This window comes from Echiichthys vipera, assembly GCF_963691815.1.
Source record: "Echiichthys vipera genome assembly, chromosome: 7".
Lineage (NCBI taxonomy): Eukaryota > Metazoa > Chordata > Actinopteri > Perciformes > Trachinidae > Echiichthys > Echiichthys vipera.
In genome coordinates, this window is record NC_139832.1 from 5125272 (window position 1) to 5143172 (window position 17901).

At 39.9% G+C, this 17901-nt stretch overlaps 2 protein-coding genes across 3 annotated transcripts; both read left to right on the plus strand.

Moving 5' to 3' along the window:
• Window positions 1-8814: 8814 nt before the first annotated feature.
• rpl27a (ribosomal protein L27a) lies at window positions 8815-12439 on the plus strand. Its single transcript, XM_083917150.1, has 5 exons — window positions 8815-8842; window positions 10068-10131; window positions 10210-10285; window positions 10779-10953; window positions 12261-12439. Exons 1-5 carry the CDS (start codon window positions 8840-8842, stop codon window positions 12387-12389), a joined length of 447 nt encoding a protein of 148 aa, XP_083773276.1. The 5' UTR covers window positions 8815-8839; the 3' UTR covers window positions 12390-12439.
• A 1203-nt stretch (window positions 12440-13642) lies between these two features.
• Window positions 13643-17655, plus strand: akip1 (A kinase (PRKA) interacting protein 1). Of its 2 annotated transcripts, none has more exons than XM_083916007.1 (5): window positions 13643-13747; window positions 15067-15356; window positions 15458-15532; window positions 15614-15733; window positions 17253-17655. In XM_083916007.1, the coding sequence occupies exons 2-5, from the start codon at window positions 15198-15200 to the stop codon at window positions 17400-17402; spliced, it is 504 nt and encodes a 167-aa protein (XP_083772133.1). In that variant the 5' UTR covers window positions 13643-13747; window positions 15067-15197; the 3' UTR covers window positions 17403-17655. The 2 variants fall into 2 exon arrangements, with proteins under 2 accessions (XP_083772133.1, XP_083772134.1); XM_083916008.1 differs by having other exon boundaries at window positions 13659-13747; window positions 15165-15356.
• The last annotated feature ends 246 nt before the right edge of the window (window positions 17656-17901 follow it).

Here is a 17901-nt window from a genome sequence, read left to right on the forward strand (position 1 = left end):
AATGATCACTTTACAGATTATGATTCTTAATACAAAATATTTAAATTATACTTTAAAAAGTATAATTAACATCATATATTGTTACAGATTAAGCTGATAAAGCAGCTGATAAAGTAAATAAAATGCACCTATAACTAGCAGGTCAACTACGGTATTGACACTTTAAGCATGAACGGTCGTTTTATTATTATTATTATTTGATTATTTTATGTATTTATTTATCATGATAGTTACATGACAACGTGTCCAACTTGATAACTGTGACCTGTTTCTGTATCTGATCATTTCTTTGCAAAAAAAAGAGAAGAAGAAGAAAAATAGGAGCTGTAAACGTTTTAAAATATACTTAAATTTCACTTTATTTAACCCCAGGGGCAATTCAAGGGTACACAGGATAGTATGACCAAGGAACCATTTGTTTTTCTGGATAAATGTCAAAGGCAAAAACCAGAAAAGGGTGGATTTCACCTGTTAAAGACCTTTTTAATGGATTTCCATTGCTAGGCAACGGCCTTCCTTGTTTACTTTTGTTTATGTTTACAACTTTGAAAACCTACGTCACCTAGAATATTATAGGGATTGTGTTATTTGTACTATTACATTGTACTGAAGCACAATAAAAGTCCCATCACACAAATAAAAACATACAATAGACATTTAAGAAGTTGATTAAACTTTCTAAAAGTTCGTGTTTTTTTCGTTTAACAAACTTTTCAGAAGATTATAAAGTATGTGATTCATTTGCATTTGACAGATCTCCTTCTAAATCATTAAATGTATTCATTTGAAAAAATATTTCTTCCTGAAATCCTGTGAAAAATACCTGAAATGTGAATAAATAAGCAACCTGATTAGTCCCCGTAATGTGCTCTACTTTGTGGAAACATAACATAAAAACACGAAATGATTGTCACAGTTTTTAGATCTTGGACTTAACATAGACGGCAACAACACAAACAAGTCCAAAGTGTTATTTTAACTTGTTACAGGTAATATTTTCTCCCACTGAACATGTATCTCCTCTTCCTGTCGTTCTCCTTCCTCCTCCTGCTGAGCCACCGGTGGCGAGCTCGGTCCGTTCGGCTCTGGCTGGCGAATGAAAACGTCCGGTCGGGAAAGATCTCCTTCAGTTTGCTCAAGAAAAACACCTCCAGGCTTCGACCGGCCTGGGCCACCTCCGAGTCTGGCTGCACGGTGAAGGGACATAAAGAAAAATCACAGATACCAGATGCTACACTTATAGTTTAAAGTTGTACTCCGTGAGATTTAAGATGTCTTGTTTCTAGCGGCCTCTATGGCAGTGAGATGTAACTGCATCGCTTGACTGTATCACAGTACATTGACTTTGTATGTAATCCAGTCGTTTTGTCGCATACTGTATGTCGCGGCGCAGTGTGAACGCACCTTTACGGAGTACAACTTTAAGGCTTAATTCATCCAGGAGTAGTTGATTTATGTCACAGGCTGCACACTTGGGTCAAAAAGGACATTTAAAATACTACTAACGTCGTATAGAAGTGATGGAGTTTTAAATCACTCACCAAAGAATGAACTGCATCTGAACTGTTATTTTATAAAATGTGCTTTCTCGATCGCTAAAAAGCCGATCTTGCGTGTGTGGAAAATGGACTCTGTGCCTACCTATAACTTATGGTTGGGAGAATTATCAAACACATTACACCTGGAGACACTGAGATTCTACAATGAAGACAGAGGGGATATGTTTGATAGAACATGGGACCCAGTACTGAACTACCTTAAAAATGTGAGCTCATGGACCCTGGCTATTGTTCAAGGCCTCACGGTGCTAACGAGAATAGGATCTTGTATAAGTCTACCGACCTACAGTGTTTAACTATTGTTTTCTGTGCTCTTACATTCTGTCCTGTTTGAGCCAATTGTATGACCATGACCTATTGCTGTAATGATTGATGTGCTGTGTTCTTTACGTTTTTTTTTTGTTTAGTTTTTTCACCTTTTTTCTCTTCTTTACAGAAAACCAATAAACATATGTTTGTAAGTGCTTTCTCTCATTACAAAATATATCATTTTCATTGCACGGCTGATTGGCAGCTGCTTCATAAAGAAATCAAAAGTGGAAAAGTTGGGGTGACCAGTGGCTCAGTGGTTGGATGTAAAGAGGCTGAAGGTCCTCGAGGCAGCGGCCGCGAGCTTGACTCCGGCCTGCGGCCCTTTACTGCATGTCTCCCCCACTCCCTCTCACCCCATTTCCTGTCTGTCCTCTACAATAAAGGCTTGAAAAACTCCAAAAACAAATAATCTTTAAGAAAATTGTCGTAGTTTTCTGCTACATGTGGAACTTATTCCCACAGGTCCCCACATAGAAATAATTAAAATGACTCTAGACATGAGATGAAAGCGGGGGAGACCACTCACGTAATTGAACGTAGCGCAGTTCTTGAACATCAGCAGGACGTCATCGACAAACTGCTCCGCTGTGAAGTAGTGGAGAGTGTTGCTCTCGTCCAGTTTCCTGCGGATCACTGACAGGTCGATGGGCCTCTTGATGATCTGGTAGTAGTTTCGAGCCTGGAGGACATTCACAGAGAGAGATCATGTAGTGGGAGAGATTGGTTTCAGTTTAACATCGAGGCTTGTTATGCAAACATTTTACATGTAGAGTACGCCAGTGTTTTCTCTGCTTTGGCAGGTCGTTTTAACCGTTACACACTGCCATCACACCGTACCTCAGAGTTTGTTATTGCTAAATGATTCCTTATAGGTTGATTTGTTCGGTTTGATTCATCGTAGTTGGAAAAAGCCTTTATCAAGATAAGAAAGAAAGGCTTAATTTGATGTCTGCAGCTGAATGGTTTAGGTTTATCAAACTAAAATCGAAGGAGCCTGTCATGATTGACGACGGAGAATTCACGGAGGAGACCCAAATGCAGACACAGAACTCAGGAGACGGTATTAACAAATTTCATAAAACTTATTTTACAAAAAGGTGGACTAAACACAAAGGAAAAACACAAAGAACTAGATATAAACTCACACGATGAATGGACACAAGAGGAACAGGTACACAGGGAGACATCAGGGTATGAAGAAGGTATGATCCGGCACTGAGTGAGGCTCAGTACCGGATTATATACAGGAAAACAAACTCAAAACGAGAAAACAGAAAGAAAGCACATACAGAAAAACACCGACAGAGGGAGACAAAAACAACGATTGAAGAGGAGAGCGAGAGACTGTCCAGAATCACAACAGAGTCTCTGTCCTTCGATTTCCTAAACAAATTTTGGATGTAATACTGATGTGTTATTCAAAGTTTTTCATTTGATTTTTAAATTTAAACAATAATAATACCGTGCAGGATGGATAAAACCTTTAGCTTTGCACTGATGCATGCTATTCAGTGGTGTTAGGGTGATTTATTTGATGTGATGTCTATTTACGGTGAATCTGTTGGACTGACCAGGATGCTGACGGGTTCATGGAACGGAGCGCTGAGTGTGTGACAGCACAACAGCAGAGTCAGCTTCTCACACCTCTGCACAGGAAACACACACACATATCAGTCACTAAAAAACATCTGGTCATCACGGGCTGATACCATATCAGAGTCTGAGATGCTGTTACGTGAAACTGATTGCACCCTGCGGCTCACCCTCTGGTCCTGGTTGGACAGTGTGTACGGGGCTTTGACTCCCCCGCAGGAGTGCTTGTTCTCACAGTCGTAGGTCTCCACAGGCTCCTGGTCGGGTCTGCACAGCGTACACAGCCAGTCACCTCTGTAGGACGCACAGGACCTCCATTACTTCACAATTTAGAGATTGAAATGATAACAACACATTAGAAAACAGTCATCCGTTCATTAAAAAATGGCGTTATTTAACCTTTTTTTTCAGTTTTCTTAAAATCCAGTAAAAAGACCCCAGAACTCCACTGTCTCCAAAAAGTAATAAAACTCAAGGAACCATGTGTTGCGGTTTTAGTTGCAAGTCAATTTGATGCCTCACTCTAACTGACACCTTTTGTAGGCTAAGACTGGTCACGTAACCGTAGTTTTAGGGCCTAAACCTAACCAACAAAAGTTACCGTCCCCACTCCACTTACGGTCCGTCGCCATCTCGCAGTCAACTTCCGTTCCCGTTTTTTGTAAGATATCGTACGTATTCTTGTGCATAACTTTTCGTACGATATCCTGCGAACGCGTTGATTAGAATACGATGAGGTGATATGTAAACAAGTACCAGGTACTATCCACAGCTTTTGCTAATGGAAAACCCCAAAAAGAGCAAGTTAAGCTGAGCCGTGCAGTGGAAATGCAGCAATAGTGCGCAAGTACCAAGTGTCTGTACAGCACTTACAGGGGGAAGCTGATGAGCGGAGGTATGTGACAGGCCAAGTGGAAAACTTTAGGGCAGCAGTCGCAGCAGAGCAGATCTCCTCCGTTCAGACAAACGGCACAGAAATCTTCACTCTCCATCTCCTCTGTCCCTGGTCCAGGTCCAGGTCCAGGTCCAGGTTTCTGGATACATGGGTCCGTCTCCTCCTGTGAGCTGCAAAGATCCGGTGTTTGATCTTCACGGCCGTCTATTTGAACCACTTCACATTTAGCTTCAGCTTCATCCTCCGGCTCCAGGGATCGATCGGCTGATCCATCCGGCTCTGGATCCAGTTCGATCACCATGGTCTGCTCCGGATCCGGATCCAAATAAAATGTTTCTGAATCAGTTTTCCCATCCGGGTCCCATTCGTCGGATCCAGAATCGAACAGGATGTACAGCTGATCTGGATTAGAGTCACAGTCAAAGCCGGAGTCCTGCTCTGGTTCTTCGGAGGGGGAGCTGTCGGGACAGTACGGTTCGGTCCAGGAGGTCGGTGTTGTTTCTAGCGACTCTTCTCTTACCTCCAAAATGTTTGCCTCAGGTTGACTGAATGCATCCTGCAGACAGACACAAAAGTGATATACGTGATCATAATATGGAGCTCATGTAAAGTGACAGTTAAAGTGTAATTACGACACTTACAGATAAGCCATAAAGACAGTTTCTTGTAACAATTACTCTGGTCGCTAACAGCCGGACGTGGCTAACTATGATTAGCGCGGGGCATTACAGTGAAGGCATTAAAACGTCTTTTTTAACCCCTTAAACTGCTCAAAATAACACCAAACCTCTGCAGTAGCATGAGAAGAAAACACAGAAAACAAAGCACCAATGGGCTCCTTCCTTTGGGATTGACTTTGCTAATCCCCTTGAATGGACTTTACTATGAGAGGAGCTGGTACAGGGGCCAGTAGGTAAGTCTTTCAAAACACTCTTTTAATAAACTCCGGGTTCACTAACTACGTTGTTGGTGCTTTGTTTTCTGTGTAGGGACTCTTCTCATGCTGCTGCAGAGGTTTGGTGTTATTTTGAGCAGAATTAATGGTTAAAAAAGACGTTGGTTTAATGCCTTTACCGCTCTGCCCCGAGTTAATCAGTGTTAGCCACGTCTGTTAGCGACTGTACTGGATTTCTCCGGTCTCAATGGCTTATTTGATGCATGTAAGTGCCGAAAAAGACCCTGCGATGAGTTTGAATGACACTTTAAGTATGAAGACCTTCATCTCTGTACCTGTTGAGGTAGATCCACACAGGAAGCGTCGTTCTGGAGCTTGGCTTGTGTTTGGCACGGCAGTCGCACCAGAGAAACCACCGGCTGCAGAAACGAGAAAGACACGGACTGGAAGTTCAGACGCTCCAAGCTCACAACGGGTACACAGGAGTTACCCAGAATCCTTTGGGCCTCAGGGTGAATCCTGTGGAAATAAGGGAAGGCTTGTTGAGCGGGGGGAAACAAATGTCATTAGATCCCAGATTTCCAAATCAGGAGTATTATCCAACATGGAATATCAATAAAGGTTTGGACAATTTGTGAAATACACTTAGAGTTAATTGAAAAATGTTAAACGACTCCTTAAATACATCTGTGTCCTTTGTGTTTACCTGATTCTCTTTAATAAAGCTGTTACATCAGGAGACGCTGCTCCGGTCTTTCCGTTGCAGGACCAATTCGACTCTAATTCCATCTCACAGGATCCAGGACTGTAAAGCTATTTAAAAGAATAGAAAGATTAAGTCATCGAACCAAAAATGAAATATCAGTAACCCTTTGACACTTTCCTCCCTCGACCTCGTCCAGCTGTTGCGATAACCCCCTTGCTCACTCATTAAACCCTGTTAGACTTGAACACAGTGTCTGTATTACATGTTCAGCTGGGAGGCTTGGCTTCTCTGCTGCGGCCGTGGGATTTGGACTGGTCTCGGTTGACACGGCCTCCTGTGCCAGCTGCACAGTACGCTTGGCTGCCCGTGGCAACAGGGTGGCTCGCCTTTGGGGGAAGTTGCCATGGCGTCTGTGAGGCCAGTGTGCCATCTCCAGATAGACAGGACCTCTTGGGGTAAAAAAGGAACAGCGAGAGTAAACACAGAAGAAGCTGCTGGTTTGGAAATCTCCCGTGTGCTCGGTGTTTGACGGCAAAATATAGAAATCAAAACAAACAAAAAAGCACCAAAGAAGAAGAAGCAGAAGTATCACTTTAAGATTCATTTAACTGCTCATTTGCAAAAGAAAAACAATTTCTCTACATGTCAAATGAATGACGATAACACATTGAAACAGTTCATAACAGAACATCAGGGATCAGATTTAAGTTGCGTCATAATTGCTCCTTACCTGAGTTTGAATATAAGCAATAAAAAAACAAGATGTCTGCTTCAGAAAGCCGCGTGAATGTGAGCTGATGATGAGACGGATGGCACGGTTGTCCGGCGCCAAGGGGGACATGAATGATGTGATTGGCGGAGAGCTGATCCAGCCTCAGGGCCCCCCTGAGTGACTGCAAACAACTGTTTCCTTATTAACTACTGAACTAATCATGTGATGCTATTATTTGTCCCTCAGCATCACCGGGGGGTTTCAGGTTTAAACTGCAGCAATGAAGCATCAAACATGAAAGGAAGTGCACGTATTGGTGAAAAATTACAGGAAAAAACTATGAACTTGACTAAAGTCGAGGCACAGAAGTGGACAAACAGTTCATTTAACCATTTGAATAACTGACCAATATGTAAATCAACTTTACAGCCTGTCTGGTGTCTGATTTCCTGATAACCTGACGATACAAAAGTAGATTCAACTCATTCATGTTTCTATTTTTATAAGCTTCTAGTTAGACTATTAAGACCTAGGTTTACTCACCATAATCCTAAAGATAGCTTCCAAACATGTTGTTATATATTCTACTATGTGCATTTCCAATGATGGAAGAATGGGATTCAGATACTTAGGTGAAAGTACTAAAATCACTCTGCATTTAAGTCAAATTATGTACACAAAAATGTACTTAAAGTATTAAAAGTAAAAGTAGGCTTCTCAATGCAGACAAATTTCCACTTATCATTAGATAAGTATGACTGATTTTACAGGGGGGGGGGGGGGGGGGGGGTCCAACACCGCCATCCACCCCCCAAGCTTTTTAAAGTCCAAAAATTGTCCAAAAGTGTCGTTTAAACATTGTAAGAAGAGATACATTAGGAAATCTTGAGCTCCATGGGTTTTTTTAGGGTAAGAATTGTATGTTTTATATATAACTTCAAACATATAAGAGATAAAACTGTTTGTTTTTGCATACTTTGTTACATACTTACATGAAAAAAGAAGCATTTTGCTCCTCCTGCACTAACTTTGTTCTCCTGCTCCAAATGCCTGCTGTCAAATGACATTTGCTCTTTATCTCCGTCCTCCGTCTGTGTCAACAGATTAATGATTGATAAATTAATAAATACATTAATAAAAAAGAAATAAATGTAGGTGAACAAAAATGTATAAATAAATGTAAAGCATTTATTTATTCTTTTAAACATTTATTCATGCATTAATTTTTTATTCATTTATTTTGACTTGTTTTTGTTTATTCCTGCCTTTCTTTATTAATTCATGTATTTATTTATATTTTTATTTATTTCAACATTTATTGAGTTATTTCTGCATTTATTTATTCATTAATTTATTTATTTATGATTTTTTACATTTATTCATGCATGTAGGTATTTATTTAAACATGAATTTATTTCTGCATTTATTTATTTATTCATGTATTTATTTATATATTTATACATTTATTAATGCATTTATCTATTCATTTATTTCGAAATGTATATTTATTTATTTCTGCATCTCACTTATTTATTAATGTATTATTTATATATTTATTTAATTCAAAATTTAATGATTTATTTCTGTATTAATTAATGTATTTCTTCATGTATTTATTTATATATTTATACATGTATTTTTTTATTCTTTTATACATTTATTAATGCATTTCTTTATTTCAACATGTATTCATTGATTTCTACATTTATTTATTCATGTATTTATTTATATACTTATTTATTTTAACATGTATTGACTTGTATCTGCATTTATTTATTTATTCATGTATTTATTTACTTATTTATACATGTATTTATTTATTCATTAATTTCAAGATGTATTAATGCATGTTTTAATTCAATTAAAAAAACTTTATTTGTCCCTGGGGGGCAATTTATTTATTCATGTATTGATTTATACATTTACTTATTTATTTATTTATTTATTTATTGAGACTTATGTCATGTTTAGTCCTCTATAGTAAACACATTTTAAATTGTAAAATACCTTCATTTTAATACATACAGGTCAAAATACAGAGGTATTTCTGTCGGCCATCACTGGGCGTCGCTGTGGGTTTCTTTTGCACTCTGTTGCTAGGGAGCCAAGTCTCGCACAAAACCGCGTGGTTTACAAATCCCGTTCCTCTTTCAACGTAGCCTCCAAGATGGTAGGTGTTATTAAGTATCCCTGTGCTTTGAAATGTCGTTAAATCTATGCCCATCCTTGTTCAGTCGTGCACCAAACTATCATCTAATGGCGGCTTATCGTACAGACATCTCTTGCGGTCATTTACTGGGTGTTTTTGTTACGATTTATTTGACATTACTTGTGTTTTGTGAGCGGTTTACCATCCGAGATCTGGGCCCTCGGCTGTAGCCGTCAGACAGCAGCTTCTGTCGGTGCTCACATGTGTTAACCGTGCACACAAAACCTCCGTAGTCTTCTTAAATGTGACCGAGGTAGTCCAGGTTTAAAGTGCAATAGTAACCGAGAGCTATGGGCTAACTGTGTAATCTGCAATAAGTGTGTAAACGTTAATAAATAAACCGGTAAATGTATCTGAGTTAGCATTAGCTTCCTAGCATGCTAACCAGCATGAAAGCAGTCAGAGCTGGGTTCAACTTTTGTAGTACTTCTGTTTTAAAATGAAATAACAGTCTCTAAATATCTGCTTTGGTGTGCAATACTTGCTGTTATTTGTTTAAAAAAAATAACTGACTTCAAATGGATGTTACTTCAGTTCAGTTTTATTTGTAGTGCCAATTCCTAGCAATATATCTTAAGCCACTTAACATATAAAGGTTTTTATTGTAGTGTGGTGTGAGAGAAGTGCTTGGACTTCTGATTAAAGTTCTCGAAATGTATGTTGTATGGGACTGCATATATTATATACACTACAGAAAAGATTTGCATATTCAAGGTGTGGAATACGACTTTTTCTGGCTAAAAATCACTTAAAATTACCTTATTTTGGTGATTTACATGCTCAAAATAGTTGATTACATTTATGTCGCTCTGTTTTCCTTTATTGTTCTGAAGAGAGCTGTTTCAAAACATTGTGTTGGTTGTCTACAAAACAATAACATTTAATTTAATGTGAACAAGTGGAATGATCACTAATGAATATGAGTTTATGTACTGTATACAAATGTCGTTGACCACAGCTGTAAGGTGCTGGAAAATCATGAAATGCACCTTGACATGCATGAAAAGTGCTTGAATTTGACTTGAAAAAAATCTAGGAACCTTTAAAGTTGACAAGCATAAAAGGTTGTTAATGCATCCAAGTAACGTGAGGTTTTTCGGTTAATTAAGCAAGCAAGCCAGCTCCACAGGCTATGATAGTTGAATTTACTTGTTGTTCTAATCAATATTAAATCTTAACTTGACAGCCGACCAAGAAGACCAAGACCAGGAAGCTCCGAGGACACGTCAGTCACGGACATGGTCGCATTGGTGAGTGACCCGGTCTTCAGTAGTTCTGTCACTGCGTGGTCTATACGTGACACGGGTTAACTTTTAACTTGTCCACAGGCAAACACAGAAAGCATCCTGGAGGTCGTGGTAATGCTGGTGGTATGCATCACCACAGAATCAACTTCGACAAATAGTAAGTTCAGCATGCCAGTGAGATTATCACAATGTTTTTTACACTGACACAGCCAGTGCTGAGTTTCTGGTTTACGGGAAATTGCCCTAAGAGCAATACGTGTATTGAAAACTTGCAATGTTTTCTGACATGTTACTCGTGAGTGTTTGTCAGTAGATGATATTAATGTTGTTGTAGAGACTAGAGTCTCATCTTGACATAAATCATTGTCTTGATGTGCTAGAGTCCTCTTAGAGTGAAGACTGGTCCTATTCACCGACTGGCTCTTTGTAAGCCAGTCAGCCACATGGGCAGTTACAAGCTGTTGTACCTTGAATTCACTGGTTACTGATGCTCGGTATTTGGTTTACAGTGTAATTGTAACCATAACATATAGAATATTGGAAATTAAGTTATGCTTGCATATTAGTGTGTCTTGATACCAGTGTGTAATGTACAAAATTCACTCTTGATAGACAGCAGTTGACCTTTTGTCTGTCCTCCATGTCCTCAGCCATCCGGGGTACTTTGGTAAGGTGGGTATGAGACATTACCATCTCAAGAGGAACACAACCCACTGCCCCACTATCAACCTGGACAAGCTGTGGACGCTGGTGAGCGAGCAGACCAGGCTCAACTATGCCAAGAAGCCCGACGGACCCGCACCCATCATCGATGCTGTGCGCTCTGTAAGTATTGATAATTCATGAACTAAGTGTTTTGTCTCCAGCCCTCATCTCTAGTGGAGGGACTTTGGGTCAGTTGGAGCCTGAATGTTTGATATACTTTGCATGTATTTACATAAGAATAACAAGCTAATGTATCAGCCTACTCTAGACTTTTAATGTTTTCTAAAGACTGAAAGTGTGGGCCTAGCTCCCAGTCCCAAAATCAGTCAAAGTAGAGTGAGGTGTAATTGTGAAAAGTGTGGTGGATAAAAGAATTATATGTATTAAGACACATTCGGGGTTATTGAAGCTGTTTTCCCACTTGTATGGATGCAGACATTTCCCTGCTACTAGTCCCTAAGCAGAGCTAAACTACACATCTCACTTCTCTCTGTACTGGATGCACTGTTCTTGTCACCAACATGTGGTGTGTATTTCACAAGTGAGCTTTGTTCAACATGAAGTCTCAATTTCCTTTACACACAGGAAAGCCTGACAAAGCAAAAGTTGTGCTAAATTTAATGTTAAAATTAACCCTGCACAGACTTTTTGCATGGATACTTTTGTGATCAAGCTGTAATTTCCTTTCGCTGTCTGTGATCATTTTTATATTTCAGTCCTTACTGAATCTAACCAATATATTCAGGTGTCTGTAAAGGAAGTTCTGAATTTTGCATTGCAGCATTTAGATAATGAACACAATGTGCTACGCTAAAAAAAAAAAACTACGGGGTCGGAAACCAATGTGTACATACAATTTTAGCAGCCCTGAGCAAAAACGGGCAAGGACCAACTGGATATTCAGATCTCAGTCATCTAAAATGCATGTTTGATGTCAGTTCATGTTAGGTTGAAGTCTGAATTTACCTGTTGAGCCGCAAACAAGACAACTCCCCCAAACGAGTCCAACTGTAGGGTAGTTTTGATTTTATCAGACGCAAATTAACACAATACATGAAATAAACCCAGAAGGTCTGATCACCTTGTTTGACTATATATATTTTTTGAAATGTTTGGTGTGTTGTAAAATTATAAAAGGAATAAACAAGTTTGCAGATCTCCCATGTAAATCAACCATGAACCGGTTGTTGGTGCAACATCAGTGATTAGATCTACAGAATAATGTACATAACTGTGCACGTCCTTTTCATTTTCTAACACCACTGTTAATGTGCTGCTCGACTTAATTTAATGCATTTTGTTGAAGACTGTAGTTGACACTTTGTTTCCAGTTGAGGAAATAGTTTAGCAGAACATTAACAGATAAAAGGGTCTTTGTTCCCGTGGGGGTTATCTGGTTGCACATATAATTGTTTTTAATTTCGCAGGGCTACTACAAAGTTCTGGGCAAAGGCAAACTGCCCAAGCAGCCTGTGATCGTCAAGGCCAAGTTCTTCAGCCGACGGGCCGAGGAGAAGATCAAGGCAGCTGGGGGAGCCTGCGTGCTGATGGCATAATGTTCCTGTCAGTGTGTTTTTGCAAAAATAAACTGTATAAATGGAAACTACATGTTTGTCATGTCGGGTTTTTAAATGCCTTCGTCTATGGCAGTTATGTTGTGTGCTACATTTTAAGCTTGTCCCCTGTCTTGTTGGTTCCACTTGAGCTAAAATATGCACTGCAGCTATTGATTAAGGCATCAAGCTCATTAACGTATTGTCATCATGGGCCGATGAGTTACTCAACAGACTTGACATTTGAGACCTGCTTTGTAGAGATGTGTTCATTCAGCAACAAGTTGAACATCCTCAGGTTGACATTGTAGTGGATACGGGAACACCAATAATGATGGAAATGCATATTTGTTTGAACACATTTCACATTTCTGTCTTTCTTCAGTAAGCAAATGTTTATATGGTGCTGGTCTTCAGTATCCTTTTGGCTTGTCATCTGTTAAAAAAAAAGTTGTCTTCCTGTGACCTCATCAGGTTGTCTTTGTGAGCAGTCAACCAGTAAATGCAGACTAACCTCTCCCCCCTTGTTGCCTAATTGTTGGATAATGTGCGTTAAAGTGCCTTCTTGGAAGCTAAAAATGTGCTAAAGTGCCCTCTAGGAGCAAAATGCGTGCTACAGTACCCTCTTGGAAGCCACAATGTGTATTAAAGTGCCCTCCAGGAGCCAAACCATGTGCAAAGTGGCCTCCAGGAGCCAGAACGTGTGCTAAGGTGCCCTCTAGGAGCCAAAATGTGTGCTAAAGTGACCCCTAGGAGCCAAAATGTGTAAATATACTCACTTTAAAACACAAACAAATGTCCCTTGATCCCATTTGAGATCAATCGGTAAAATATTTTATTGTTATAACTACACATAAAGTACCTGCCATTTTTTTACCTGTAGCTGTACATCAACCTCATAACTTTGACTAAGACTTTACTGTATTTATACTTTCTGTATCTATTTAGCTAAGAGTTTATTGGTTCTTAGGCCTATAGTGTATTTTTGTTATACCTCCCTGTGTTTAACTGCTGGATATTCAATTTTTAATTACTAGGGTCAATGTCACCCCAAGGATAAACGTTGTTTGTAAAAATTGAGGGTAACAGGAGGGTTTTTGGAAAGTGATTTCTGCCATTTTAATAAAAAATAAGGCAAAGTGAAACATCCCCACGTGGCTGGACCCCACATAGGGGGCGGGGCTTAACGCGCCGGATTTCCTGTCCTGTCACTTGTAAACAGGAGTAACACGGAGGGCGGAAGCTGCGGTTAGCGCCAAAATGGGAGGACTACCGAAGGAAACAGCACCGGTTCCTCTGAAACGTGTATCTGTGTGTGTGTTTACTCGCTGACCCCGCCCGGTTCTCCGTGTTTTGAACAGGTAAACGCGTAAATAACCCCTTCACTCGGTTTGTTGACGGCGTGAAACGTCGACGTCAACGGCTGTTTGGTTTCAGTTGAGTGAGTTAACGGTCGGCTGACAGAACGTAACTGATACAAAGTAACGAACAGGCGGGTTTCCAACGGCTCAGCCAGCCGTTAATCCACGCATGCGCGGTTAGGCGACTGCACAACACATACAACGTATACTTGTTTTTTTTTTTTAACGTTTAATCTCGATAAAACTGCCAAAACCTTTCCTTTTTGCCCCTTTTTAACAGATTAAAAAAACCGTGAAAACATTTTACTCAACCAATAGCTTAATATTTCTTTATTTTTGTTGTGATTAATTGTCCTTTTCTTCCACAGTTCATTTACTCGCCTTATTTGTTTGTCCTTTATTATAGAAGTTATTTTTTTTAATTATATTTTTGTAGGAGACCCAGAAAACCTACAAGGGGCTTGGCATGTTGGGTTTCCTACAAAAAAATATAATAAAAAAAAAAACTTCTATAATAAAGGACAAACAAATAAGGCGAGTAAATTAATTGCAAGTAATTTTTTTACTTAAAGGTTGAATATGTTGAATCTTTATCAAAAACTTTATATTTTAAAAAAATAATACACCTACGGGGCGTTTCGAGGGGTACAGAATAAAAGTATTGCCTATCCATAAAAAATATATTTAGTCTTAATATCTACATTTTTTATTTATTTTTTGACGGGTTTGACAATGACTTTCAGTCACGTTCTGTTTACATTGTAGCATTGCTGGTTGCCATGGTTGTCTGTTGTTGCTACAGAAACGAGGAATTGTTTTGAGTTGAGAGCTAGCTAGCTAATCGATTACACACCACTCAAAGAAACGTTTAATACTGGTGTAAACTTAATTGATTCGGCCAAATTAGTCGTATGATTCATCACTTGGCATGGCGCTTGACACACTCGGCAACCAATCTGGCAACCCGAGTGCCTGACTTACTATTTGTTGTTCTGCTCATTCTCCATATTCAACCTTTAATGTCTCTTAAATATAATCTTCCTGTTGTTTTTTATTTTTTTACTAAATAAATAAAAAATCATTAAATCATCAAGCGTAGACCATTACGTTCTCAGGAGGTTTTCATTCATATTTCACGTTTTATTTGTGTTGATGTAAATTAGATTTGAAATATCAGTTTGTCTGCCCATACTGTCTCAATTAAATTATTAATTTGGACTTTAAAATGTCCGTAAATAGTAAAAAAATGTGCATGTCACTCCCCACATGTATTTTATAGACAAATTTAACTATTTATGGTCGTGTTTTCTTCTTCCTAGGATGGGCGTAACAGAAAATAATTGAGAAGCACTGGTTTACTGCGTGTGCTGTGACGCAAAGGAAAGTGACTGAGGTCTCTGCGTGTTCCCCCGCTCAGGTGAGTTGCACCCGAGTTAAAATCGACCCCTTCATGGCGAACCAAGCCTGGCTGGAGTCTTCTCTGCAGCGCTCTGCCAGTCTGGGCCTGGAGGTGCTGGAGCGGGCCTCCAGGCGGAGCGTAGACTGGACAAGCACAAGAGCATCCCAGACCTCGACTACTACAGATGAAGACACACAAATCCCTTTAAAGGTGCCTGCATGTTTTCTGTAGTTTTAACCCCATCAGCAATGAAATCTGGGTCTTGACTCGACTTCCTGTGTCTCACTTCTCTTGCTCTTGACATTTTGCAGAGGACACGCACAGAGCTGGATGATGTCTTTGCAACCATCGCAGAGCTCATGGCACAGACGACCTATCAGTGCAGGGTCAGTGATGGTTCACCTGCACCTGTGTGCTTTTCAGCTACAGACCCGGAAACTAAAGTGTGAATATTCTCTGTGCTGCAGAGGTTTTATGAGTCCGGCTGTTGCACTGAGCCCACTGACACTGAGAGGAGCCACGTGTCCAGGTTCCACTCACGGCCGACTGTTTGGACGACAACCTCTGAACATTCAGCCGGGAAACACGTAAGGGCTGCTCACGACAAAGTAACAAGAATCTGCAGTTTTTTCTCTGATTCATATAAAGTTTTTATCGGTCAAATGTGAAATTCGATCATTAGAAGGCGGAAAAGATCTTAAAAACAAACTCAGAGGAACAAAGCCATGTCAATTTAACAAGTTACTGTGGTTAATGTGTTTACAGACAACCTACAGGTGACAGTGAAATTGATATCTTATTGAACTAGTTTTAAAATTTCAATATTCACTGGCATTTCAGACATTTTCTGACTATTTAAACTCGTCCTGAGAAAAATATCTGGATCTTTAGCTTGTTAAATAGTCAACAGTCTTCACCAGACATAGAAACACAGGAGACCGGTGTTCATGTCGCGCACGAAACCAAAAGTCAACATTTACCTCCATAACAAATTACATCCATAACAAACGTACTCATTTTAAGTCAATCCTTAGTTTTGTTGCCTAAACTTAACCAAGCAGTTCCTTTTCACAGCGTTAAAGTGCATGGTCGTTTTTGGTATTTGCATACATCAAATAAGCCATCGAGACAGTTTTATTTTTTTTCCGTTTATAAACTATTAACCGAGCAATCTGGGAGAGTCGCTAACAGCCGGACGTGGGTAACAGTGATTAGCTCGGGGCAGTACGGTGAAGGCAATAATCTTTTTTAACCACTTATACTGCTGAAAATAACAGCAAACCTCTGCAGTAGCATGAGAAGAGTCATTACACATAAAACAAAGCACCAACAACGTAGTTAGTGAACCCAGAGTTTATTAAAAGAGTGTTTTAAAGACTTACCTACTGGCCCCTGTACCAGCTCCTCTCATAGTAAAGTCCATTCAAGTCGATTACTAAAGTTAATCCCAAAGGAAGGAGCCCATTGGTGCTTTGTTTTATGTGTAGGGACTCTTCTCATGCTGCTGCAGAGGTTTGCTGTTATTTTCAGCAGTATTAGTGGTTAAAAAAGACGTTTTAATGCCTTCATCGTGCTGCCCCGAGCTAATCAGTGTTAGCCACGTTCGGCTGTTAGCGACTTTATGGGATTTCTCCGTTAATAGTTGTAACACGAAGAAAACTGTCTCGATGGCTTATTTGATGCATGTAAGTGCCCAAAAAGACCATGGGATGATTCAGTGCCGAAATTACACTTTAATGTTTTAAAATGCAACTGTTTAACAGTGTTTAAAAGAAGATACAGTAACGTCCCGCATTCGCCGTGACTCAAAGTGAAAACACAGGTGTCCCTCCTACTCCTAAGACCAGCTGGGAGTGCTTGAAAGCGCTTTGGAGGTGCAGCATTTCTGCCGCAGAGATGTTTTGGTTGTGTGGTTGCTAATGACGAGAACTGGTTTTACCCAAAATTGGACATTTTACAGATTAGACAGATTCGACGCTCACCCCTCATCAGACCTACCGCTGCAGCCGCCCCTTCACTCATCAGCTGTCTTGGTTTCTGCTTGGAACAAAAAGCGAAAGTTACAATTAAAACGCCTTTATTAAAAAAAGGTTTTGTTCTCTTCAGGGTCGTGTGTCGGCAGCAGGTGAAGATTTCTCCGTTGAGGTTTCTCCGGGGACGTACGCCGTCACTGCCAGCATGCCGGAGTTACAGCAGCAGACTCAGCTGGTCAGCATCAAAGATGGAGAGAGTGTCGACCTCACCTTCAATCTCTGACCCCTCACCTTCAATCTCTGACCCCTCACCTGACAGAACCGTTAACCTTCAATACAAAAACTGACCAGTGCTTATACTGTGTGTGTGTTTGCGTGTGTGTGTGTTTATTGCCTGCTTTTACACTGATTTTACCTTTAATTTTGCTACCAAAATGTTTTATTTGCTGCACATTGAGAAGCCATATTTTATTGTATTACATTATGTAGATTGAGAACATCATGTAATGCTCTTTACAGTATTTTTACCTGCACTAATGCCGCATCATTGTATTAAAAGTGTAGTTTAAATCACTTTCTTGTTTGTTTAGCTGTTTATATTATGTGTAAACGGTGGTGGCATTGTTAACAGAGAGAGGCCGCAGTCCCGCTGCTGGCGGTCGAGGTTTAAAGCCGGTCGTTCCAAAAACATCCCTAATGTTCGCTCTTCTTCCTTTAGCACCAGGAAGTGACTGGAACAGAGAGCTGTGATTGGACGAGGCGCTGAACTGAGGGACCGGGAA